Here is a 27,980-nt window from a genome sequence, read left to right as displayed (position 1 = left end):
GGAAAAACAGGACGGCAAAAACTAAGGGCGCAGGCAAGCTGGAAAAACGGAAAACAAACACTACGGGCAGGCTGGCAGGAATACACGAAACTGATGGGCGAGACGAGACGGGACTACAAGACGACAATGACCTGACACGACAGAGACAATGATCCGACACGGGCTGTAACAGACACTAGGCTTAAATACATTCACAAACTAATCAAACTAACACATGGCAGCTGGGCAGGGACAACAGGCAAAGGGAGCAGATTGGAGGACACGAGGCGCAGGTAACAGACAGGTGGACTAAATCAAAACTAACGCAGGCAGACGCGACAGGGGCAGAAACCGGAACTATAAACGTAAACAGAAACAGAACCCCTCAAAATAAACCCACAACCCAACAAACCATGACAGAACCCCCCTCTCAAGGGACGGATCCCAGACGTCCCAAAACAAACCGACAAGCAAACAAAACCGAGGCAGGGTGGGCGGAAGGGGGACCGGAGGAGGGCACAGGAGAAAAACAAAAACAGTCCAAAGGCACCCCTGGTGCCAAACGGGATGCACCCGAGGGGGAAAGTCCAGAGGACGACCCGGTCGCCAGAGCGAGTCAGGCGGGCGACCCGGTCGCCAGACGAAAGGTGCCCTGCGGGGCGAGTCAGGTGGGCGGCCCGGACGCCAGACAAGAGGCGCCCGGCGAGGCGAATCAGGCGGACGGCCAGGACGCCAGAGCAGATGTGCCCGGCGGGCCGAGTCAGGTGGGCGGCCCGGACGCCAGACAAGAGGCGCCCGGCGAGGCGAATCAGGCGGGCGGCCAGGACGCCAGAGCAGATGTGCCCGGCGGGCCGAGTCAGGCGGGCGACCTGGGCGCCCGATGGCGAACAGCAAGCCACCCCAGGTAGGCTTGTATCCCGGTTGCCCCTGAAGATCGGCAGGCGGGGCGTCAGGCGAGAGCGGAGACGTCAGCAGGGCGGCGTCAGGCGAGAGCGGAGACGTCGGCTGGACGCCGTCAGGCGAGAGCGGAGACGTCGGCTGGACGCCGTCAGGCCAGAGCGGAGGCGTCGGCTGGACGCCGTCAGGCCGGTGCGGAGGCGTCGGCTGGACGCCGTCAGGCCGGTGCGGAGGCGTCGGCTGGACGCCGTCAGGCCGGTGCGGAGGCGTCGGCTGGACGCCGTCAGGCAGGTGCGGAGGCGTCGGCTGGACGCCGTCAGGCAGGTGCGGAGGCGTCGGCTGGACGCCGTCAGGCAGGTGCGGAGGCGTCGTCGGGGTGCCATCAGGGAACAGCCACTGGGTGCAGACCACAGACACGAGTGAGAGCACAAGACTGACCTGGGACAGGGGCGACCACAGGGAACCGTCTGGCATCTCTGTCGTCTGCGGCAATGGTGGCATGGCTGACAGCTCAGGCGACTGCGGCTGCCGCGCCGAGGCTGGCGGCTCAGGAGGCTGTGGCAGCGGCGCAGAGGCTGGCGGCTCAGGAGGCTGAGGCGCCGTGGCTGGTGGCTCAACAGGCTGAGGCTGCGGCGCCGTGGCTGGTGGCTCAGGAGGCTGAGGCAGCGGCGCAGAGGCTGGCGGCTCAGGAGGCTGAGGCGCCGTGGCTGGTGGCTCAACAGGCTGAGGCTGCGGCACCGTGGCTGGCAGCACTGGGAACGGCAGGCTGGACAGAGACAGCCACTGGGGGCCAATCAGAAACGGCGGGGATGCCAGGAGACTGACTTGGGATGACTGAGGCAGACGGGCGACTGGCTTTGGAGGCAGACGGGCGACTGGCTTGGGAGGCAGACGGGCGACTGGCTTGGGAGGCAGACGGGCGACTGGCTTGGGAGGCAGACGGGCGACTGGCTTGGGAGGCAGACGGGCAGGGTTCACAGAGCCTGGGGTCCGGCTCGCAGGGTGCACAGAGGCCGGGGTCCGGCTCGCAGGGTGCACAGAGGCCGGGGTCCGGCTCGCAGGGTGCACAGAGGCCGGGGTCCGGCTCGCAGGGTGCACAGAGGCCGGGGTCCGGCTCGCAGGGTGCACAGAGGCCGGGGTCCGGCTCGCAGGGGTCACAGAGGCCGGGGTCCGGCTCGCAGGGGTCACAGAGGCCGGGGTCCGGCTCGCAGGGGTCACAGAGGCCGGGGTCCGGCTCGCAGGGGTCACAGAGGCCGGGGTCCGGCTCGCAGGGGTCACAGAGGCCGGGGTCCGGCTCGCAGGGGTCACAGAGGCCGGGGTCCGGCTCGCAGGGGTCACAGAGGCCGGGGACCGGCTCGCAGGGGTCACAGAGGACGGGCGCCGGCTCGCAGGGGTCACAGAGGCCGGGCGCCGGCTCGCAGGGGTCACAGAGGCCGGGCGCCGGCTCGCAGGGGTCACAGAGGCCGGGCGCCGGCTCGCAGGGTTCACAGAGGCCGGGGTCCGGCTCGCAGGGGTCACAGAGGCCGGGGTCCGGCTCGCAGGGGTCACAGAGGCCGGGGTCCGGCTCGCAGGGGTCACAGAGGCCGGGGTCCGGCTCGCAGGGGTCACAGAGGCCGGGGGCCAGCTCGCAGGGGTCACAGAGGCCGGGCGCCGGCTCGCTGGGACAGGGGCGGTCTGCCGCCTTGGCGCTGGGACAGGGGCGGTCTGCCGCCTTGGCGCAGGGACAGGGGCGGGTAGCCGCCTTGGCGCAGGGACAGGTAGCCGCCTTGGCGCAGGGACAGGTAGCCGCCTTGGCGCAGGGACAGGTAGCCGCCTTGGCGCAGGGACAGGTACGGGTAGCCGCCTTGGCGCAGGGACAGGTACGGGTAGCCGCCTTGGCGCAGGGACAGGTAGCCGCCTTGGCGCAGGGACAGGTAGCCGCCTTGGCGCAGGGACAGGTACGGGTAGCCGCCTTGGCGCTGGGACAGGGGCGGGTAGCCGCCTTGGCGCTGGGACAGGGGCGGGTGCCGCTTCAGCCCGCCGGCAGGAAGTTTGGGGAACAGAGACCGGTGGTACAGACGCGACAGGAGCTTGGGACAGGGTGCAAGAAGAGGGTGGTACAGGACAGGAGGAAGTAGGCAGGGCGCGGCAAGAGGGGGACACAGAGACAGGAGGGAACGGATCGGAAGGCTGAACAGATGGGTTCTGGTGGTCACTGGGGCGGTGGCCTTTTCGCGGGCCCCTCCACCGGCGGCCACGAAATGCCAACCGGGAGCCCACGAAAAGGTCACGGTCAAATAGGGGCTCTGAATCGGAGTCTTCGGACGAACTGTAAAAGGACTGGCCGGACTGATAGTCAAAATCTGAATCAAAATCATAATCAGAGGTGCACGGGCTCGAATACGGAATATGATAAAAAGTGTTGACGGAAGAGGGACGCGGGTAAACAAAATCAGGACCGGTACTGGAACGAAACGTGACGAAGGGAGGGCAATCCTCGATGTCGGAAAAATTAGACTCTAACGTGTAGTGAGGAGCGCGAGCAGGAGAGGAAGAGTGATCAGGAGGACGGACGGAAGGTGAACTACGCAAATCAGCGAAATCGGAACTACAAAAAACGTGCGGGGACAGAATCGTGTCGTAAGGGAGGTCGGAGGAACACGAGGGAAACGCGGAAGTGACGGACGCGGGGGACAGATCAGAAGCGGGGACAGGCGCGGACTCCGAGGGGAAAAACACGGAAGAAAAAACAAGAGGTCTTACACTGGGGGAACGGGGCTGGCCGGCGGGCTGAGAGCGGATGCGGACGGGGCGGCGGCGTCGTGTCCGCCGCCGCGGGCTTCCCGCTGGGTCCTGCGTTGGTCGGATCATTCTGTCACGGGGGTGCACGGCGGGTGTGAACGCCGGCGTGGTTGCGGAGGACCCAAAAGCAGGGGAGCGTCGGGACAGGGGGTTGATGAAATCCATGTTTATTAATACAACGAACGGGAACAAAAAGCGGGAAAAACAGGACGGCAAAAACTAAGGGCGCAGGCAAGCTGGAAAAACGGAAAACAAACACTACGGGCAGGCTGGCAGGAATACACGAAACTGATGGGCGAGACGAGACGGGACTACAAGACGACAATGACCTGACACGACAGAGACAATGATCCGACACGGGCTGTAACAGACACTAGGCTTAAATACATTCACAAACTAATCAAACTAACACATGGCAGCTGGGCAGGGACAACAGGCAAAGGGAGCAGATTGGAGGACACGAGGCGCAGGTAACAGACAGGTGGACTAAATCAAAACTAACGCAGGCAGACGCGACAGGGGCAGAAACCGGAACTATAAACGTAAACAGAAACAGAACCCCTCAAAATAAACCCACAACCCAACAAACCATGACAACGAACAGGTGGCAAGCCGTCGCTGGCTAATTTTCCCTCGCCGCAGCCATCAGTTTGGCTGACAAAAAAAATGGTGCGGAGGTGGCGCAAGCAAAAGGTTTCACACAAACACGCCGCTTTGGGTATGACTGGAAATGGTGTCATGTCGGGCATCCCTGTGGAGAATCTTCTTGGCTTGTTCTGTTGTCAGAGACAGCCTGTGGCACCCCTGACGTTCCCGACGTTATTATCTGATTAGCCACAGGAGCTGCTGAAGGTAACCTGTCAAAACAACACAAACTCTACGATCTACTGGATAAACAAACATACACTCTGGGGGATGTAGTGTACCTTGCAATTTATTTGTAATGCTCTTCAAATGAGACTTCCAGACAAGGTCAGATTTTGTGTTTTAAATTGGATTATAGGGTTTCAATCACAAAGAAGGGTTAGGGTTTCTGACTAGCTCTTGGATTTCAAACAAACAGTTTCAGATTGGAGGATGTTTTTTTGCCTGCGTTGGTTTTACAGATTAGTGTTGGAAACCTGGATTAGGGTTTAAAGTTAAGGTGTAAAATTGGGTTTCAATTGCATTTTGGTGAGTTACCCAATGATTCTTTTGAGCCTTGGTTTGAGTTTTGAATTTAGGGTTTTTTAAAAGGGTTTCACATTGAGGTTAGGTTTTCTAGGGGTTGAATTTTTGTTTGTAGAAAATGAATTAAGCAGCAAACCCAACTATGTTTATGTATCTTAGGGGGCTGCCATTTTGCCATTTGCTGTCGATTGACAATGACGTCAGAGTTGGTACGGACTCGATACCGACCAGTCACAGCCCACCTTGCGAACGTCGCATGAGAAAATTCAGAAAACTGTTGAACTGTGATTGGTCATTACCTGAGATTTTAGCAACCGTAAGTCATTTTCAGTCAACAGCTAGTGGCAAAATGGCTACTGCCGTTGATGTTTTAAATGAGTGTTTCATATTGTTGAAAAGGCAAAGATTAGGATCGCCTATTCTCAGGCCAACATGGGCAAAACTGGCCTTTGAGCCAGAACAGCATCTGAGAAAAGGCTGCACAATAGAAAATGCTGCACGGCCAATTAGCAGCCAAAGGTTCCCGCATTGATTTCCTTTCACGCCCACCAGCCGATGGCGCCTGCCCGCCACCTCTGTACCACCTTGATGGAAAAGAAAGACTCGCACTATTAAAAAGCGAGCGGCAGGATGGAGAAAAGCCCCGGAGGACGGATTAAAAGGGAAGAGGAGGAAGGGAAGATCCGGCTCGGACTCTCATTATTCTGGCAGGTAGCGAGTAACACCCACGACTATTTACACTTTCATGCTGCTAATGAAGAGACGCCGAGGAGCATATTAGCTTGAATTTCTGCAGCTGGAGTGCAATTAAGACAGAAGCTGTCAACACTGGTTTTTCCTCCCCACGTGAGGGTTTATCTCTTAACAGCAACGAGGGCGAGGGTTGTCCAAGTGTTATCTCTTGCCGTTAATGGAGCGCTTTCATCACAAGTCCATCAGACCTGCACGAGCTCTCTTAAGGCTTTCTGTGATGAGAATTAAGAGAAGCTCATCGAAAATAAGATTAGCTCAAGAAGTCAGGTTCGTGTGTTTATTTATCGCTGTGCAATTACTCGATTGAGTGTGATGGCCACCAGGGGGCTGTAAAAGACATGACAAAGAAGAATTTCACAGCAAAGTGAACTGATTGGCTGCAGTAGCATTTTTTTGCAGAGGATAAAGAATATGTGTCTGAGTTTTATTATACGGTATTGTCTATCTGTTCAAATAGTTGCTCTATGGCAGTTTAAAAAATATTTTTAAAAAATTTTTAGAAATAGTCCAATTTTGAGCAAATCCACTGCAAGTTCATGAAAATAATTTCATATTCCGCAGGCTTTTCTCTGTCATCATACTGAAAACTCTCCCATATCAGAATGGTTTGACAAATAGTTATGTCACTTAGCATCAGTCAGCTACTTGAAATTTGTATTTCAAATCAAGTTAATGATTTTGTTTTGAGAACAGGACTACAATGTTGTATGTTCCCAAAGGACGACACATGTTGATTAATATTTGTGCACAAATATTTGCTTCATCTTTATTTATAATTTAGATTTTTCTTTATTTCTGTTTTGTTATTTGTTACTTTTTAAGAGCGGCAAATCAACATCCAAACATTAATAAATCAAACAATGTTGGCACATTGCTCCATATTCAAAGGGCTAGGACACTTATTTAACCATTTTCAACAGTACAAAGTTATTTTGTCTAAAATTAATTCGATTATTATTATTCGTGCACAATTAAACACATTTTGCTATTTGCTGTTGACTGTTAATGGCATCACGCGTGCTCAAGGCTCAGGTAGCGACCAATCCCGGCTCAGCTGTTTTCTTCGTTTTGTAATGTTAGGTTTGCAAGGTTCGCCATTACCGGAGCCTTGTGCGCCGGTGATGTCTTTTTCACTTGAAAGCACGTGGCAAAAAGTGTTTTGAAAGGGATTAATTATATATGAAAACATATTTAGTCATCAAATTAATAATAGACAAAATAATAGCCTTTTGCTACTGAAAATAGCTAATTAGGAGATACTAACACTTTAAATCTCTCTTGTTTTTCATCCGAAAATGCATTGCGCTGTTAGGGAGGTTCATGGCTGGGGGAAAAAATAAAATACCAAGGAGTACATCACTGAAAATTGGTTGAGAACCACTGATTTCAAATGATTTAACTCCCATTACATGGAGGCTAGTGTTGTTAGTCCTTCAATAATATTTTGTATTGTACGTTAGCATTAAGCTAGCATGAATTTGAAAATTTTAAGGTCTGCTTACGTGAAGTTTTTTAGCTGGCTGCTGCTCGCTTTGATGTTAGCCGCCATCATTTAGGAGCCAGAATTCCTATTTTGCTGGCTCCTCAAGATAAACACACACCAAAACAATTCAACAGCTCGTGTCTTGAAGAATGTGTAATTCAAGTCGTTCATGTTCGTCGTTATCCTACAAGTGCGCCCGAGCTATGCTTGAAAAAAATCAAAAAGATCTCTCACTAAGCAGCCCCAGATAGCTCCAGTCAAATGGCATCTCCTGAGAATTGGGATGTGTCCTACATGCCAGACAGCTGCACATCACATGGCATCGTGGTGTCGTTCCACAGCTGCGCGATTCTCTTCATAAATGCTCTGCTGGGATACCAGCCAGGGTTTTAAAAATTCAAATATATTTGCTCACTGAGTATTAACAAGGGGAAGTGACAGGAGATGGAAAGCAAGTGACAACTGCTCTTTTCTTCCGCATTTATTAGTCGGAGTGCTGGTTTTTAATTGTTTGTGTCTGTGCTCGTTAGGAAAAATGTGTTGTCAGCGACGTGAAGCGACATGAATTTACACAGTACATCCAAAAGAACACGGAACACCCGATGATATCATTGTAATGTGGTTTGAGTAGATTTTTATCTGATTTGAGAAGATAATCTGGAACTGTATTTCACAAACTCGTCAGCGGGAAATTATTCATCTTGAAATTATTGAACTGAAATGTATATTATGCCAGCAAAAAAACAACACTGCAAATGCTTTTTTTGCTGGTTGTTAAACGGGAAATCTGGTGTTTCATCTCTTGGCATTTCTTCAACATATTCAACTAAACTTGGCTGATTCGACAAAGAATATACTTTAATATGCAATTTGAGATCTAATAATATTTCTTTAATCATTTTGCTTGTATAGGGCCAATTTTTGTATGCCCCCCCAAAAAAACATTTAAAGGGACAGTGTGTAAGATTTAGACCGTTTTTCATTAAAAAGGACTAAGTTAAATGATTGTAATTTTCAAAAACTTGCAAATGAATGTGTTCTTAATGACCAACAGTATGTTTTAAATATAATCATAGGTCTAGTTCTCATTAAATTATATTACATGGGGTGTGGCACTTCTCCAGAGGCGGCCAACAGTACGGTCAACGGTAAATGCAGCACCTGCAGCACTTCCTGCTGTCCGTTATGAAAAACGGTCTAAATCTTACACACTATCCCTTTAAGTAAAGGGATGATAGGCCTGATGAAAAGGATATATACCTTTTGAGACATTTTTGTTTGCTGGTGTTATTTTTTTTCTCCAATGCTATGGATTAATGGTTCTCAAATGGGCATACATGAGACTTCAACAGGGTTTCTGCAGGTGACAGTAAATGTAATTGAATGTTTTTAATGCTGTGATCAGAAAAGGGCGTTTTTCATTGTAAATGAAAAGAAGATTAACTTTGGTGGCAGAAGTGGTGACAGAACCTGTTTTAGCTGATATACATTTCTAAAAACGATTGAGCACGACGACGGAAGGTGGCCCGCGTACCGACGTAACTCCAAACAATGGACTAGCAAAAAACTCTGAAATGTACAGTACACATCATGCACAGGAAAAGTGCTAACCCTAAACCATCACCTTGAATTTTCCAGTCAATCATAAAGTGAATATCTGAAAGCAACTGTTCACTTTATGAGGATCGTGCTGTTTGGAGTTTGACCGGATCCGCAAACTGGAATCATTTTGAGCGCAAAAGTCAGCGAATGGGACCCGGACGGCCTACATGGAGATGACCCATATTGAGTTGTTAACGGAGTGAATTCATGTAGTTATGCTTGTTTTATTGATGCGTCCATCACCACATGTAAAAAGGATCCAAATAATTTATTAGAAATGATTCTCGGAAGCCCCGCTTGAGAAACCGGCGCTATCGGAGCATGGGCTTGCTTTTCCAGAGGCCGCTGACACGTCGCTGCCTCGGACGGGCTTCGCTGCCACTTCTGTAATCCAAGCGACTGATGGATGGCGTTGACAGTCAGTCGGAGCGAGAGGAGCGTGTCGGGCGATGCCATCTTTTCCCCGGCGCTATCGCACCGACCCACACTTATCCATTAAAGTCAACTTGGCTGACACACACATGCAGGCGCTCGCTGTTGCAAGGAGGTTTTATTCTTTGTGACACAACAAAGCTTTTTCTTATCTGCGCATCAGAGACAAAAGTATTGGGATACCTAAAGGAAATTGACATTTTGGATTTAATCCGTTTTTTTTGTTTCTTTGTTTTTTTAATGCCAGATTGTTTTCAGTCTGCTGTTAATTTTATTCAAGCTGCTCATTTATAATTGCGTCAAAATATGGTACCGGTCAAAAGTTTAGAAACGCCTTGAGGTTTCAAACACATGAAGATATAAATATATTCATGTTATTAACTTATCTGTTTTAATCAACCTAAGAAAATACCAAGATGTGCTAACCTGTTATCCTGGCAAAAGGTATTTACTTGGAAGTGTCTAAATAATACAACTAATGTATTCCTTTTTAATGAAAAATGCTCTAAATCTTACACATTGTCCCTTTAATCATGAAAATCAATGAATTGTTTTCAAACTTTTGATTAAGGGTGTCAGTACAATATCAACCCAAAAAACTATTTAAGATTATATTGGTCAACATCCAAAATCTCCGATTATAGCACTCATCAGGGGCGTAGCCAGAAAATTTTCTGTGGGGTGGCCAAGATGACATAAAACCTCATTGAGGGGTGGCCCTGCATGCTCTTGAATACAGTAAGTTCGTTCAAATATTTCATACTCACAAATTTATAAAAGCATGAATCATTCCTGCTGATATTGTATCCGATCATCATTGGTATCAGGCACTAATCTAGATAGCAATATCAGAAGTGAAAAAGTTGTATCAGGATACCCATTCCCATTTTTTACATTTAGGGAATATAATTATGCCACCAGTCAGGTAAAATGTCAGCTTTCCTCAACAAATGATATGAAAAATAAAAACAGTATATGTTTAAAAATGTCAAAGATTTCTGATCTCGATTGATGCATCCACGCTTTCTCCTCCAGTCTTAACCCGTACAGCTATGACGAGAGCTGCGTGTCAAGCAGCGTGGACCACTTGCCGCTGGCCGCCCTGCCGCTTCTTGCCATCGTTTCACCACGCTACCAAGACGCCGTTGCCACCGTCATCGCTCGCGCCAACCAGGTCTACCGCAGCTTCCTGCAGTCTGATGAGGGGCAAGGATTCTCGGGACAGGTATGATTTGCTCCAAGTTTTGTGTTTTTGTGCCTTTTTTTTAATATATATATATATATATATATATATATATATATATATATATATATATATATATATATATATATATATATATATATATATATATATATATTTTAATGATCAATATGTTAAAACCTGTTGTCAAACTCAATTTTTTTAGCACGAAATTTCACTCTGCAATTTGATCTAAGATTATGTCTGTTTCATTGAGGGGGCTTGTTTTATTGTTTTTAAAAGTGACATTCAAAGTTTATTTGACCAGAGTCGTTTGCAAAAAGACTCTTGCAGGGGGTCGATAAAGTCTTGATTAGCCAATCAAGCAAAAGACTGAATCAAGTGCCACAGGTTAAAAAGGGCTAAGGTGCTTACTAAAAAAAGGTATAATTACAATCTCACCAGCGGCTATTATGCTTGATTACTTCGACTTGTGTGGCGGTGCTGTGGTGTCAGCGACGGGGCGGTACACATTTTACCTTTTCATTTGTTCCTTTTTTCACACTATTGCAGGGTGTTTACACACACTAATTGAGTTTTAACCAAGATAATTGATTTTTTGATTCGTATTTGCTAATTGTTGTAATTGTAAGAAACCCACCCGAGAACAAGCAATGGGAGCTCATTTCAAAGTACAAAGATGAAACATTGAGTTGATGTTTTAAAGTCGCTGGTCAAAGTCAAAGGATACAGTTCTCTGTACCGGGAACTTACTATTTGTTTTTGGTTCCGTGCTATCAAAATCCATTTATTTTCCAGGCTTCAAGTTTGGATTGTCACTAGTATTTCTGAAGCTATGAAAGAAATAGCTTGACATTTACTTTTCTGCTTTCAGAAGTAAGAAAAACATTTGCACCCCTGGAGTCTGTTAAAGTCGTTCCTTTTAAAGGGTGGTCAAGGCTCCCTAAAGCATATTTGTGTGTATTGTGTGCAGGTGTGCCTAATGGGCGACTGTGTGGGTGGCGTGTTGTGTTTTGATGCGCTGTGCTTCAGCAACCAGCAAAGACCTGGCAGCCCAAACAACAACAACAACAACACCAGTGGCAGCAGGAACAACAGCACCGAGAGCCTAAAGGTGATCGGAAAGCCTACTCAGATGGGTTTAATGCTAACTGTTGGAATACTAACATGTTCACATATCACGCCAACATTTCAAACGATTACATGCTAACATGTTAACAATTGGAATCTAACAAAAAAGATAGAACAATAAGGAATTATTATCCTCCCATGCAATCTGTAGCTGCTATTTCAAGTTACTAATTTATGTGATAAGTTGAAATGGTATTTCTAAGTATAGCTGATATGATGCTAGCATGCTAACAGTTCATAAACTACCAACTGGCAAGCTAACCTAATTACAGAAGTATTAAAGCAGATCATAATGCATTTGCCACCATGACCTTTGTTCAGTGACAATTTTTATTCAGAATTCATCCAATTCTAACATTCTAACAGTTGGTATGCTAACAAATGGTCAATCAGTAGCTTGAATACAAAAAGAGCTAAGGCGACCTGATAAGGTTTCTATATTGGTCCCTGTGGTGAGGTTAATAACAATTATTGTAATTCCCTAAATATAAGATGCCATTTTTTCCCCCAAAAAACAAAGGCCAAAAGTATGGGTATATCCTACAAAATGATAACTTAAAGATTTTTTTTTTCCGACACCATTCGCGGAAGATTGATCTGTCAGCCATGTAAGGGTGCATCAGATACACAGGTGTTTCCTGTATTTGGGAAATAATAGTACCGGTAATTAAAATGCTAAACTGCTAACAGTTGGAATGCTAGCAACTAGCAAGATAACATGAGTACAAAAATGCTAAAGATGACAGTTCAGGATTTAAAAATAGTTACAAACAAGAATCGATCAAATGCTACCATGCTAAAACGGAGTCATTCCATGTTCTCAGGAAAACTCGGGCCTACTTGGAGAGTCCAGTTCTGGTCTAAGCTCCAGCAAAAGGCTTAGTAAGAGCAACATCGACATCTCGGCCCCTAACGAAGGCCGTTGCCAGGGGGCGCCGCCCCTTAGCCGCAAGCAGAGCGACTCGTACGATGGCGACACATTGTCCACTGGCCAGCACGTCTTCTTCTCCAGGTGATCCCTGCTGCACATTTGAATTGTTATTGGCATCCGTGTGGGTACACTTAGTTTAATTTACCGTCCATCGTCCCTACATCTTAAAACTGAAGGGGGATTTCTTTGAAGGGGAAAACCTATTTAGTACAGTGGGCCCCCGTGTCACGACATTAATCCGTTCCGCGGTTGGGCTCGTAAGGCGAATTTGTCGTATGACGGGCAATCCAAACCTATGTTAAATAGCTAATGCATTTAGAACCCCAGGTAAAAACATCAAAATTGTACATACATATTAAACATTGGTACCAAAATAGTATCGTAAGTGCTACGTCTATATAATATACATGTTTACAATCAGAAAACATCATAAATAAAAAATATATAAATGATTTATTTACCTTTGAGTGGCACTTGTTATGCCCATATTCCCTAATAATTATCTCCTTATCTAAGGCATCGTTTCCATATAAATCATCTTCTTCTTCTCTCTACAACATCACTAGCAATCTTGGGACCCATGGCTAACCCTTTCAACTTTGAATTAAGCAATAAAATGCACTATAAATACGGTTTTGTAACCACTAACAATCAAACAAAGCTTTACCGTTCCGCCATTTTAAAACAAGTGAGCAGACCACCATCTCTGTGAGGGGACGTCGACAAATAATAGACCAGAATTGTAACTGACGCATTGCAGGGACGGCAACTGAAAATAAGTGTAATTCCCTAAAAACGCCTGCAGATGGAGACGAGACAACACAAATACAGCGAAGCCCCTCGGGTCATGACAGTTGCAAAACCGGGAAAATGTCATAAAGAGGGGATGAAAAATCTCAGTATCCCCGTCGCAACGTGAAAATAACGTAAATCAGGGACGTTGTAATACGGGGGTCCACTGTATTTGATATATCGTCTTTTGTGACACTTGTCCTGGAACTTTTCTAACGGCCCCGGTATCTAACGCTCAGTATTGTGTTTGCTCCGTTATTCTCAATCTGTCTGTGCATTACGAGTGTGTTTGGTATTCACATTCCAAGCTCGGTTTTCCGCTCATCCCAGTCTACCCGGACTGTCTGGCTCCGGCTATTCATCAATATTTGCAGCCTGACTGGCTGCCCCCCCATCACTCACTCACTCACCCGTCTGTCTGCGCTATAAATAGTCACTTTGTGTCGTACACCCTCGGTCAAATAACATATCGGCTGCAGATGGCATCCCATTAATTCGCACGCAATGTCGCAGCGCTCACCTTTGACTTGTGATTACGTAGAAAAGAGGTTAACCTCTGCTCTGTCTCCCGCTGGACGCGACCGTTTGCACATTATCCGCCGCAAATTAGATGCCGCTCTCTCTTTCTGACAGCCTTCGCTTGCCAATCTTTTTTAAAGGCGACAGACACATTAGGGAAAGGTGACTGCATGGAACCACTATCACAGAACAATAATGCGTGAGCGTTAGCTAGCTACTGATTGGCACATACTGTAAATATCTGATCAAACGGTATATCAGCTTGAAAAACTTGAATGAACTTTACCTTGTTAGGCAGGGGTAGAAGTCACATATGGGCATGTCAAGAGGGAGTCGTAACTTTGAAGTTTCAAGCAAGTACCAAGTTAGTGTGGCCAAAAGTCAAATCAAGTCATCTCTTGGGTTGAGAAGTCATACATGCGGTACTTATTGGCGTGATGACAGAAACAATCAAAGTTTATGATAGTAATCATATAAAAGATATTGAAAAAAAGCCATACCTTTGAATAGTTTTGCTTTTTTTTTCAACTCGTAAATCTATTTAAAACTAAAACAAACAAGCATGTAAGAAGCGAACATGTAAAAAAAAAAGACAAGATGTTACTGTTGTGTCTATAATTTGATGTGTAACTTAACTTATTTAATGGAGGGTTCATTTGAACAGTAATATTTTCTGGAACATACAAATTAGTTTAAACACAACATTCTGATTATTATTGCTTTCATGGAATAAGAATTAAGTTGCTAAATCCACCTTTTTTCCCCATTTCAGGGAGCAGCCATTTTGTCACTGGCCGTCACCAAAAAAAACAAAACAAAAAAAAACATCACCGTTGTTCAGGAGTCAAATGAGAACCAATCAGAGCTCACCTGTTTTCTGAGTAAAGTCATGTGACATTCGAAAGCTGGGCTTTGATTAGTTGTTACCCGAACACTGAGCAACCGCGATGTTGGCTTAGCAAGGGGCAAAATGTCCACCCCCTGAGATGAATTTTAAAAAAATGGGTGGATTTTGCTGCTTAATTCAGAGGCTTTCCTTTTAATAACTAGAGTTATGGTGATAGAAAATATGAATGCAACCTACACCACTTCCTTTTCTTCATTCTCTTTAATTCACTTGGCTCCTTTGGAAGCTCTGCTTTATAGTTAAACAAATAACAATAGTCCTCTTGTTATTTGGTTTATGTTTATACTGAGGTGACAATATTAAAAAAAAAATCACTTAACATTAGATTACATTATAAAAATACCAGTGAGTTATTTTTAGCAAGTCATGCTATAACTATTTACTCAACTTGTTGATTAAATTGTCTTTAACATTTTTTGCTTTGTATTATTTTTTGAACAGTCAAGAAATGATCCCCCCCAAACAGTATTTCTTCATGACAGTTTCACTCGATCACCTCCTAAATACATTTTTGGTCCCACTTTTTTTTGGTCCCATTTGTAACACACACAAAGCTTTGAATTAGGCGCATTGTCACAATGGCCCAATAAAGGCTTTTCCTGATGGGCATCTCAAGCAGCAAACTCGGAAGCCTCCCGACGCCCAACAAGAAAGTACTTTGCATGGGTGACTTCACATCTAATTAGCTCGCAGACGTATTTTGTATGCACATTGCTTACGAGTCATAAAACCCATTTTAGACATCCGAGTCTTTTAGCCTCATTTAACATGCGTACTGTCGCAATGTTTTTACAATTTATTCCATTATGGACTGAATGCAAAACAGCTCCGTTGGAATTTGAGTCAACTTCAAACGGTCATTTTGTACCGTCGCTATTTTTCTTTGTGAGCTACAGATTGCTGCTGGGCTCATGTTATCCAAATGTTTTAAAGGGTTGCCCGCAAATATTAGTACAATTAGTCTTATTAGTCCTTATTTCCTTCACCCTAGGATAAAAAATGGTTCAGTCCAGACATCTTACAATAACCAGGGAGTTGTATGCTAATGCGGTATTTTTTTTTTTTTTTTTACTTATACTTTTTAAAAAATTAAACAGACTCTGACTTTACTTAGAACAAGTCATTTTTGTAGTGTCGCATTTTTGTTGCGATGATACCCGCATCATTTATTACTTTTCTTTAGTGTAATTTGAATGTGGAATGGGTGCTTTGGCTTAGTAAAGATTGTGCAACACTGCATTAGACATTAACACCATCACATCAATAGCTTTTGTATCCACATCAAAAAAAGCAAGTGAAAAAAATCCTGGTGCTGTATTGACTTGAATATGCTTGCAGAAAGTTGGCTAATCCCTTTTTCTTGCACAAGAGTCAATATGGAAACATTGGCTTGCTAGAAACTCTGTCTGTCAGCACGGGGTCGTCGTGGAGGATGAACACAGGCCCTTAAGCTGGATGTGTGTGTGTGCGTGTGTGTATTTTTTTTTTTTTCTTTGTGGCTGAGTCATGAAGGCGAGACGCTGACAACTGCCACAGAATGCTAAAACAAGCTTACTGGCAACAAACGTGAGCCCCAGATGCTCAGTTTTATAGCCACATTGTAATTATTAGTCACATTTTCACATGATGGTAAAATTTACAAACATCATCCTTTACATTCACTCAATTTTCTGTAGATCTTTGATAGGTTTTCAGTAGAGTCTAGTTTGGGTTATGGTCTTAAATTAGTGTTTCAAGCCAAGTTTATGTTATCAAATTAGGGCTATTTGATACCCCAGGTCAGTAGTTCTCAAATGAGGGTATGTGTATGCCTGGAGGTATGTTAAGGCACTTAAGGGGGTGAGAGGGATTTGAACAGGGTTTCTGAAGATCTTAGCAAATCTAATTTTTTTTTAATGCTATGACAGAAGCAGCACACTTTTCTTTTTGAATTAAGAACTAATTAGCTGGAACATGAAGCTATCATGTTATACTCATTTGTAACATGCGCTATGACTTTATTGTGTTACGTTTTGTACACACACATTGTCATCAGTGAAATGAAATAGGCCTGGAGATACAAAGTTTCAAACAATAATGAATCAGACACGTATGGCATATCACTGTGTTATAAGTCTTCTTTTCTTTCCATACCAAAACGATTTGCACCGGTTCTGAAAAAAAGAATCACATGGGGGTACATTATTAAAAAAGAAATTGAAAACGGCTTTACTGCTCTAGGTTTATCAAATTAGGGCTTCAAATTTTGGTGTGTGTTTCAAGCAAGAGCTAGGTTATTAAATTTGGGATTTCACGATTGGGGTTCAAACAAGGGTTCGGCTGTCAAAATTTAGGCTATTGTTTAAAAAAAGCATTCAAGTTTCAAACCTGGTCCAATTAGGGTTTGAAACAAGAGTTCACCTTTAAAATAAGAGTTATAATTTTAAGTAAACATTGGGCTTTCCAAAGAGGCCTAAGATTTCAGAGTAAGGTTCCAAGTCTCAGTTAAGGTTTTAGACAGGTTTTGATGCTTGGTTAAGGCTTGTACAGGGTGGTTTATGGTTGCCAAGTTAACATATCACGTTAGGGGTTCCTCATTTTTTATGAGTAAAAAGTTAGCTGGACTCGGCCACTCTTAGCCACGTTTTCTATTTGTGCCCAGTTTGATGAGGGAAGGCGCGGAGGTGCGCGTCAGCAGTAGCAGCAGCCCCAGTCTGCTGCTCAACCCGGGACGATTTGACTTTGATGTGACGGACTGCTTTCTACTGGGTTGTCCGCTGGGTCTGGTGCTGGCCATGCGCCGCACGGTGTTGCCCGCCGTCCAGGGTGAGACCCAACACACTCACACAATATGAATATATCATCATGGAATATGAATCAATTATGTGTACATAGCAGTTTTGCTGTCTGTAGAGATGCAAAAAACACCTCTTAGCAAACAACCTGAGTTTTGAAACTTGGGTTAGGGTTTTAAAATTCGGGTTTCGAACCTAAAACTGAGTCTTATGATTTCAAATTAGGACTTTGTGGCTGGGTCATAGTATATTAGGGGCTCACGTATTGATTTGGATTTCAAGTCTGGCTTCTTAAGTAGGACCAGACCAGACATTAATCGGTTGTTTGGGGGGACTCATGGAATTCCGATGGCCACCATGCTCTGATCTTGAGTCAGCATTTTAAACAAAGTTTAGGTTTCTTAAGTCTCTTTTCAAAATTGGGTTAGAGTTTCAGTTAGTGATTAGGTCACTTATTTAGCCATTTTCACGGCTTATGAATATCACATGTCCAGTAGGTGAGCTGCACTGACGCCAGTACTCATTAGCATGAGTACTGGTGTCATTTTCAGTTGACAGCAAATGGAAACATATGTTTCAGAGGTGTTTATCGGAAATGAAAAATAATTTAGTATAATGTTGTTTTATTTACTGCTGAAAATGGCTAAAAAAGTGTAACATACCATTAAGCAAAGGATAGATATCAAATATGTTTCATATCGCAAATGAGGGTTTCAAGCTTAGCTTTGAAACACGGGTAAAAATTTGGAATTCATTTTAGGTCCGGCTTTATGTTCTGAAATTAAGGTTTCAATTGAGTTATTGGGTGTCAAAAGTGGGTTTAGCCTGGTTTGCAAAAATAGGGTTTCAAGAGTTTAGGTTTAGGGTCTTAGTTTAGGGTTTAGTACCGTATGTGTTTCAAACGAAGGTAGGGTGTCAAGTTAGTGTATTAACAACCTGCATTTACAACGGAATAATTACTGAAACGAAGATAAAACAATATGATTGTGCCTGCTGCTCATGGTTGTCCTAACGATGGCTTCTCTACCTGTTAGTCCATCAACTCCATCCGGCCTGCTCCCAGATCTTCAACCTGTTCTTCCCGTCGGACCCTTCGGCCTCCAGGCTGGAGCCGCTGCTGCAGCCCCTTTTCCACAAGCTGCCCCCCTTCGCTGTGCCACGCTACCAACGCCACCCTCTGGGTGACGGACGCTCCTTGGTCATCGGTGAGACAGGACCCTCCGTACTATATTTCGATTTGACTGTGGTTTATTAATTATCGTTGAATATACTTCTCTTGTGCATGGTAGTATAAATCATGAAGAGCTGGCATTTTAGGATCCACTCATTGCATGCACGTTGGTAGTTATCAGTAATAACAGTCAGCACAAACGCCAGTGTGCATTGGACTTTGTGGATTAGTCCTTGTCATTATGCGTCTCTCTGCTGTGTAACCTTGAAATTCTGAATAGCTGATGAGAGGAGTGATTGGATTCATTAGAGTTCTACTTGGTGTTTATACCTTTGCCTGTGTGGGAGCTTCGGGCATGCTATTTTTACTCTCCATATTATTTCTACTTGGCGTAGGCAATGTGGGTCAAAAACAAAATCCCGATGTATTTATTTTTTTCCACCCCTGTCATTCTGAACAGTTATGATTTTTAATCAAAGTAGTAAACCCATCCATCCATTTTCTAGAGCCGTTTATCCACACAAGGGTCGCAGGCTTGCTGGTGCCTATCCCAGCTGGCTTCGGGCAGTAGGCGGGAGAAACCCTGAGCTGGTTGCCAGCCAATTGCAGGGCACGCAGAGACAAACAAGCATCCACGCACCCAATCACACCAAAGGACAATTTAGTATGGCCAACACACCTGGCATACATGTTTTTTGGAGTGTGGGAGAAAGCCACAGTGCCCAGAGAGAACCCACGCAGGCTTGGGGAGAACACGCAAACTCCACACAGGAAGGCTGGAGCCAGGTGGATTTGAACTCGGGTCCCTTTAACTATGAATTGGACGTGCTATTCAGTAGTAAACCTCGTAAACATTTCTTTGAAAAACATTTGATTTATTAAAATGAATCCGATGCAAAATGGTCAGACAGCAATTATAAATACTGATCGATTTTAAAACTGCAACCACCAATTATTTTACTAATCGATTCTGTCAGTTTTAATTTTGTCACTAAACCAGATGAAAAAATAGTGTTTGCGATCATCACAAATGTTTCCATCTTTAATCGCCACCATTTTTCAACAGCAATTTTCTACAGAGCACGTAGGAGATAATTTATTAGAATAAACTCTTGGAGATCATGTAAAATCAAATAAGAAAAAACATCTTTTCAAAATCTGTTGGCGTCAGTTTGGATGGCTTAGCGTGGAGCTTTCTCTTGAAAATTTGACTGACAAGACCCAGGGCTCTAAACGACGTTGCACTCCCCTCCTCACTTAGATGGCCGTACAAAGGATGAAAAGCCGCTAAAGCATCAACAGCTCACCACTAAAGTGTAATTAAAGTTTAATAAGTGATGAGCACGTTCAAGTGGAAAATGAATTAGAGGATTAATTTTACAGTGCAGCTCAAAGTAGTTTGAAGGTCTTCCACGCCCACAAACTTTGCCGCGTCCTATTCTTCATCTTCTGCGGCACACAGGCAACGTGGCACACACTTAAACGCGCATACACACGCGCCTGCAGCGGAATTCAGAAACATGCAGAGGAAATGATTTATTTAAAAATGTGATGGAACATTGACTCTCTTTCCTGGGCAAATGTGATGTTCAATAACACCTGGTGAAAATTCATTTCTATTGTCCAATAGGGGATTCCTATCCTGAAGTATCAAAGTATCGATTCTTTACATTTATTTAAGTATTTTTTTGTTTTGGTTTCTCATGCGTCGCTGACAAGCAATTCTGTTTTCGTGCATGCGCATCGGACAAACTTGCCAGCCCGCCATGATGATACAGCTTCAATCATTTGTATTTTCGATAATTAGGAATACCTTTTGGAGCACCGTTCATTTATTTATTTTACATATTTTCTATTAGAGTTTAAGATCTACCTATTTGTAGCCCTGCTTTCATTCCTATCTCCCACGTCTTCCTCCCATATTCTTTCCCGTTATTTATTTAATGCAAATTTTAGAGCTAATCATATGACATTGTTTAGAACTCAATAATTTCATTTAAAAAAAAAACATGCTATTTAACAGGACACATGACTTTAAATACCTTCATATTTTATTGACCTAAAAGTACTTGGTATCGGCATTGGTATTGGTGATATCTTTATCAGTTTTTATTTGATATCAATTTATACGAAGATGTAATGTATCGCACAGCTCTTCCAACCGGTTCTGCTTTAAAACTCTGGGCTAAGGCCTCAAAACACATTCTGTCAAAAGTTAGACCTTCAAAATAAAAGCACAGGCTTTCATAATTCAGTTTCAGCACACTTTCTTGGACCGTAAGGTACAAAAAAATATATTTAAAAAGGCCACGTAGAGTGTGATGAAACGTAATATACTGGGGTGCTTTTATTTTGAAGGCTAGATTTTTGATTCAATGTCACAACAGCAGTTTTTGTATGCAGTTGCATTCACTAAAACAATAATTGTCGGTGGTGGGAAGTGAATTATTTAATCATGAAAGTTGAGGTTCCACTGCAGTACAATATGTAATTAATATAAAAAAAATATATGTATATATATTTCCTTTAATACGGTGCTTTGGTTGCGAAAAAAAAAAAGTACAGTTGTGTGACATTAACCGTCGATCTAGAGACTGCGCATAGCAACAGCAAAAGAAAAGAAATTGAACTTTGGTTCATTTAGTGTAAAAATAAAGAAAAATGCCTCCCAGGCATATAATGCGTAACCAACAGAATGTTAAGCTGGTGCCAGCGTTTAAAGGTTTATTTCATTGGCGACGATTTGACCCTTTTAGGTTCAGTTGTCAAATCAGATGAATGAGCGATATGCAAATGAGCCGTCTCAATGGAGCAGCCCAATTATGCAAGGGCTCCGACCTGCTTCGACGCTGTCATCTATCCTCGGTGGAGCTTTGATGAAGATGAATGCAACAAATAAGAAACCGAGTGAGAGCCTTCTCTCGTTGATGCGCTCATGAGGGGTTTAAAAAAACAAAAAACAGAGGATCGGATATGATATTGATCACACGGCTAATTTGCCTCTATTGTGGAATATATAAACTGTGTGACACGCAATTCCCTCCTAATGGCATGACGCAGAGAGCTGAGATTTATTTTTAATCGTTTTTAAATTTATTTGTGTGTTTATTTATTTGTTACATTTTAGTTATTATTACATACATATTAGCTATATCGCGTACAGTCCCGTGTTGACCTTATTTGGTTATGGTACCTGTTTTTTAAGATCAAGGTTAGATAAATACACCAAGGTAACAATTGAAACACGTCATGCATACAGTTTCTTTTTTTTTGGTTGATGAATTTGAATCATTTAAATTGATTGAATGTTATATAATTATTTTTTTGTTTAGCTCATTTATTGATGACATTTAAACACATTTATTTATTTAATAGATTTTATTAATTATTGGTTGGTTACATACATATTCTGTATGTTCATGAGCCTAGGGTGATTTTAATTATTTTATTTTATTATTTTATTTTATTATTTTATTATTTTATTATTTTATTATTTTATTTATTTATTTATTTATTTATTTATTTTTGTAATCTATTCCTTCATTCATTTTATTCATTCCAGACTGTTTTCTGGTGAATTATTTATTTACTTCTCTTTATAACAAGACCAAGGTAACCGTTGAAATCGCTCATGTATTTATTGTTTTAATGTCGTTTTTGATGAATGTCAATCATTTACATGGTTTAAATGTTCCATTTTTGTATCTATCTTTTTATTTGTAAAGACAGTTTGGGGGCTGCGGTAGACTCAACTCGGCAAGTGAAGGCTCAGTTTTTTCCTTCCGCTTTTACAACCGGCGCCATAGCCTGTGCGTTACCCTCCAATAAAAAATGAATCAACGACCTCATTATTTCTGCTTCTGCATCAATGTTTTTTTTTTTTTTAACGCTCGTCTTCCTGCCTTTTTTTGTTTACGTTCGTGCTTGGGGACGTAAGACGTGTCGCTCAGGAAGGAGAGTAACGATCCCCTCCTGACGGGTGGCCTCATTAGCCGGCGTGATGCATTCACAGTCACATGCGACGATAAAAAAAAAAAAAAAAAACCTCATGGAATCCGAAAGAGGCGTTAATCCGCCTTACGCTCCTTCCGTCATCATTACTGGAACAAATCCACTTTGAATGGGCCCTGGACTGAGAAGATTTATTAATCACACCTGAGGCTCGGGATCATCTGTATTCTCGGGGTCGTAACAACGGGCACATCTGCTGCTTTATTTCGAGAAGATCCAACTGACAGCTTGTGTTGTTCCCAGCTTGTTATTGTGTGCACCAACACGGACGTTAGTCAGCATTCATGTGTGAGCCGCGATTGGCTTCCCAGTTTTTTTCCTAAATGGGGGTTTCAAAAGAGGATTTAAGGCACAGAGTTTCCATCAAGGATTAGATTTCAAAATATGGCTTTGTGTGTCTGGTTCACTTGTACTCAAATCGGGGTACACTTCAGGGCGTATGTGAAATTTTAACCGGGTTCCTGCAGGTATCAAACCTAATTTATTGCCGTGGCAGTAACAGTACATTTTTCTGTTCAAATTAATTACAACATGTAGCAACTTGTTGCTGTATTGTCTTTTAATGTCTCCTTGTCAAAACGCTGTATTCCTGTAACCATGCTTTCAAAATAACCTACTTACAACACAAAAAAGTGCACATAAAATTTGAACTCACCATTAACGACGAATTAATGGGAGCCCTGAGATTGTTTCTCTGCATAAAGACCCATCTAGGAGTGATTTCCAATCTAGTTTTTTTTTTTTTTTTTTGCGGTCGCTGCAGAAACAGAAAATCCCGCTTCACACAGATAGGAGGTTAGAAATCTCAGACATACTTTTAAGGCCGTCATCATTTGCTATCTTCAGCAGTTGATCATCTTCTTGCACAGCCATGCTCGATTCACCTGCTTTGGTGGATAGATCGCGGATTCTTTCCTTGCCAGTTCGTGGGTCCTTTTTGACTGGAAAGTAGCGCTCAAAGTCCCTACTGCGCTAAATCATTCATTTATGAAGTGCTCCCTATAATTGCCCATTAAGAACTCTTTTTTTCTTCAAAGTTGTAGACTTTTCTCTTGTCTCTTCACTACTTCTGCTACTTTTTGGGTGAAATTTTGTGACCATAAAGAAATCTTCCAGACTCAGATAATACTTAAAATGGAAATAATTCTATATTGCGGGTACAGCCCTTGTGGCCTAGTACCAGTTGATCCATGGACCGATACTGGGCCATGATCCGGTCTTTGGGGAACCCTCTCGTATGGCAGTGCACTCTGTTTTAAGTCTTTATTTTTTTCATCATCCAAACTGAACTTGGTTGAATTTTATTTAGGGGGGGTACATCATTAAAAAGAGTGAAGAACTTTTGGTCTAGTTGTTCCTCCCTAGAGCCAACTTTTTTTTCCCGGGGGTTTTACTTTATATTTTTAACTACTAATTTTGTTATGGCATGCTCCTCATTTATAATGTACCTTGTTTGTACATATAACAATTAAATTTGGGGACGTGAAATGCTCATACATTCTGCTGTGACTGAAGCTATGCAGGTAATACTGTTGACTGTCCAAAAAAAACCCTAATATTTTTGTGTTTATCTGATGCAAACTCCAAATAGTAACTACTTGCTTAAATCTTAAAAATGCAATTTCACTAAGACATGAATGTTATTTTGAACATACAGTATACTTTCATAATGCATTTCACTATGTTCAATACCGGAAGTCCCCGTATTAGGTGTTCTGTAATGTATAGTTATTTCTTTGGAGACTTTACTGAGTATTGTATTGTTAGGAATAAGATGATTTTCTGTATTTGATTATTCATTACTAGTTTTACGTGACACAGCAAGTGAGAAGCGTGAGCGTTTCATGTTTTAAATGCTGTCCATTCATTCTCACTACTGTAGTAATTCTATAGTAATAATTTGTGTTTCTTCCAGTATTGGTACTTGTATTAGTACCTATGTTCTAAATCTTAAACATTTACCTGTACAAAAGTAACTGATGTCAACATCATATATTTGACTTTACTCATACTTGACCAGAAATATGTACGTCCGCAGTTAGCTTTTAGCCCCGTTGTTTGTCATGCTGCTTCCGTGAAACGGTCAAGTTTATTCCTCGCAATATGTTTTGTATGGTCAGCAATAGATGCTGTATTGTTCAGAAGACTTTGTATACTGCATTCCTGTGCTCTGTACATGAAAAACAAGCTTTTTTCTGCGTGCGTTTTTCTGTCCCGCTCTGTCGTCCTTTCAATCGTGTTGATTCTCTCCAGTGTCCCTGAAGGCCGCCCGTTGGCTGCACCTGAAAGCAAATGGATCAGAGCAAATCACCAGACTTGAGTCATGACATGTTTGTGACACTTTGATTATATCCCATCTTGTCATCTGCACATAGGTCAGCGTTGTGTCATAGGTGCTCAGATGGCTTCAAATTTTGCATGCGAGGTTCATTGGGTCGGGGTCACGACATTAGCAAAGAGCACTAAAAGGATGTTGAAAAAGCTTTATGTAAGGATTGAAACCAAGTTTGTTATTTATTTATTTTTATATAAGTGTATTTGTCAACATAGGCGGGTCGGAGGAGGGTTTGATTTTGCTGTTCTGTAAGCTGCAAATTCAAAACAACAAACTGATGCACCGCTACCAGTAGATTGAAGTGATGCACTGTTTTAGATGACCTCTGATGAATTTTTATGTCCACTGGGACAAGCCGCTGCATTTTCCTCAACCTTTATGCTACTTCTGATTATTTGCTTTAAAAATACAAATGGCCCATTAATGGGTCAAAAAAGGTCAGTTCCAATATTTGGGTCAGTTTGACCCAACCTTATGAGTTGTTTTGTACAAAATTACTCTGTCAGTTTAAAAAAAAAAAAGGTTGGAGTGTAAAATATGGAAAAATGCAAAATGAGAAAGTGTGTTCTTTCAATTTTCCGATTTAGGATAGTTCTAATCATCCAAGCCAATAACTTGTGGGTCTTGAAATACTAATCCTGGCTTGGTTGAGTTTCAAGTTAGTGTTTGTGATGGTTTCATTGAAGGGCTGTATGACGAAGTTACAGTTTCAAATTTGGGTTTGAGGTTTCAAGAAAAGCTTCCAGATTTGGATTTAAGACCAATGTTTGGGTTTCAAAAAAAGTTTTCAAATTGGGGTTTGAGGTAGGTAGATTTTAAGCTAGGATTCAAATGTCAAAGGATTGAATTTTCCACAGTAAAACACAAATGGAGCCCCCCCCCCCCAAAAAAAAAAATCTGCTTAGCAGAGTGATCAATTCTTTTTGTCTTGTGTGAAGGCGAGAGTATCCAGGGCCATCCGGACGTGTTTTTGGAGGGCGAGCAGAGCCCCGCGGTCACTCAGTCATCCTCGGAGGAAGGAGGTCGGCGGGCCAGTGTGACCAGTGTGGAGAGCCAAATGTCTATCGGTTCCGTTGGCCATCAGCTTGGTGATGCCATCGCCAACAGTGAGTTTGCGTGAAGGCCGAAAAGGAGGAGGGCTTTTCTTCTTGTCCGATCATTCACGTTTGCTTTGGTGTTTGAAGTTTCCAGTAGCTGGTGGGGCTCCAAGAGGCTGGACTATTCCCTGTACTGCCCCGACGTGTTGACCGCCTTCCCCACCGTGGCACTGCCGCACCTGTTCCACGCGTCTTACTGGGAGTCCACTGACGTCGCCGCCTTTGTCCTTCGGCAGGTAGGCCAGGTGACCATCTGAACAGATCGGCTTGTTTTCATCACATGTGACTTTGTAATTAAGGTTTTGTACCACATAATGAATGGGATCTTAAACATCACTAAGAGAGAAGCTCCGTATGTGTAAATAATGGCAGTCACATATGCAGAATTCCAATTTGTTTGTTTTTTGGAACTGGGATAGGTGAACTCAAGGTAGCATTTCATGCTTTGGTTATGGTTTTAAAAATAGAGTTTATATTATGGTTTCAAATTGAATTTTGCTTTTCTCATTCCCTTCATTCTTGCTACCATTGCATAGCATTCATTTATAATTTGCTTCTTTTGTACCACAAAATAGAGCAGTCTCAATTTTACAGCATTGTAATAGTTGCTGGTGTATGCCGGCCATCTTCATGAATTTATTAAGCTTGCCTCGTGAAACGCATTCATTCATCTGCAAGGACTTTTCACATCCATCAAGTGCGAAGGCTAATCGACAACATTAACAGCATGAAAACCGACAAAAGCTTACAAGTTTAACGGCGCCTATCGATCCATCGCAGCCGACGTGCATGAAATCAATTGTGTGCTTTTACTTGCTTTCCTTGGGGCAAATAACGTAATGTGCGAAAAGCTTGCTGTGTTTACAGGCTTTAACAGAGGGACAGATTTATATGATACACGAGAGAAGGTCCACTTTGATGGAAAACAGCATAAGAAAGTGAGCGGAACAAGGGGGCAATCACAAGTAAACAAACAGAGACATGAGGGACAAACACACTAGGGCACTACAAAGTAAGACATGGAATACATAGAAACAAACAGCACTACACAATGGGGAATACTCACTGGAACTGGAACAATGAAAAAAAAACAAGAGAAGACAAGGGAACAATCTAAAGGAAAACCACACATGTTGAAATAACGAAGAACATTAGAAAATGCAGGAACCAACAGAGTTTACATACACAATGGAAAAAACTGTGATACACAAGAAACAAACAGAACAATGAGGGCACAAAGTAGGTGACACAATAAACTAACAAATAAGGCAACGTATAGGCACAAAGGAAAAAACATGGCGGCACAAGGCTAAAAGTGGCTTACAAAATTGAACAAACTGGATAAAAAGGAAACAAATGGAAGGACTCAAAGGGAATTCACCGGTTATCACAATAGGATAAAATAGAGTGGCACAAGGTAATAAAGAGAAGAATGTACAAGGACAACACCTGAGAACAATCCAAGAGAACACATTGATTCACAATAGAACAAATGGGAAAATGGGGTGCGGGGAAATAGGGGGGCAAAGCAACATAGGGGGGCAAACCAAGTAACACAAGGGAACAAATGGGGTCAAATGTAGATGAATAATAATAATAATAAAAAAAAAATGTAAATCAACAAGGTCAAGGAAAGTAAAGCACATGGACAAAAGAGACGCAAGGGAACAATTAGGGTAACATAAGGGGTCAATCCAAATGAGCAAACATGGGAACACATGAGTTGAAACGGGAAAATGAAGGGATAGAAAGTGTACACAAAAGAGCAACTGTGGCAACAAAAGGGTCCAAACAGGTCAACAAAGGAACAAGAAATGCAACACAAACTAACAAAAGGGATAAAACAATGCAACAAATGGAAATAATCTGGAAAACGAGGGAACAAAAAAGGTAATGGAAAGAAAAAGAGTAACAAGGACAACAAATGGCATAACACAATATAACAATTAGGGTAAAAAGAAATTGCAAATATGGGAAAACAAGAGGCAGAACAGGAAATAAAAATTATGACAGC

The 27,980-nt window shown here is 42.9% G+C and overlaps 1 protein-coding gene across 2 annotated transcripts in view; it reads left to right on the top strand.

The window, feature by feature from the left end:
• LOC148415888 (membrane-associated phosphatidylinositol transfer protein 3-like) overlaps nucleotides 1-27,980 on the top strand; it is a 78,649-nt gene that overhangs the window by 39,502 nt on the left and 11,167 nt on the right. For both annotated transcript variants that reach the window (XM_088427841.1, XM_088427840.1), the window contains 7 exons: nucleotides 10,133-10,322; nucleotides 11,272-11,412; nucleotides 12,254-12,441; nucleotides 17,220-17,383; nucleotides 18,387-18,557; nucleotides 25,808-25,975; nucleotides 26,054-26,202. In XM_088427841.1, coding sequence (XP_088283967.1) covers nucleotides 10,133-10,322; nucleotides 11,272-11,412; nucleotides 12,254-12,441; nucleotides 17,220-17,383; nucleotides 18,387-18,557; nucleotides 25,808-25,975; nucleotides 26,054-26,202 — 1,171 coding nt within the window. The remainder of the gene's footprint in view (nucleotides 1-10,132; nucleotides 10,323-11,271; nucleotides 11,413-12,253; nucleotides 12,442-17,219; nucleotides 17,384-18,386; nucleotides 18,558-25,807; nucleotides 25,976-26,053; nucleotides 26,203-27,980) is intronic.

The sequence above is a fragment of the Hippichthys cyanospilos genome, chromosome 11 (genome assembly GCF_059441005.1).
Source record: "Hippichthys cyanospilos isolate Australia breed blue-spotted pipefish chromosome 11, RoL_Hcya_1.0, whole genome shotgun sequence".
Taxonomy (NCBI): Eukaryota; Metazoa; Chordata; class Actinopteri; order Syngnathiformes; family Syngnathidae; genus Hippichthys; species Hippichthys cyanospilos.
This window is presented reverse-complemented; position numbering and strand designations above follow the sequence as displayed.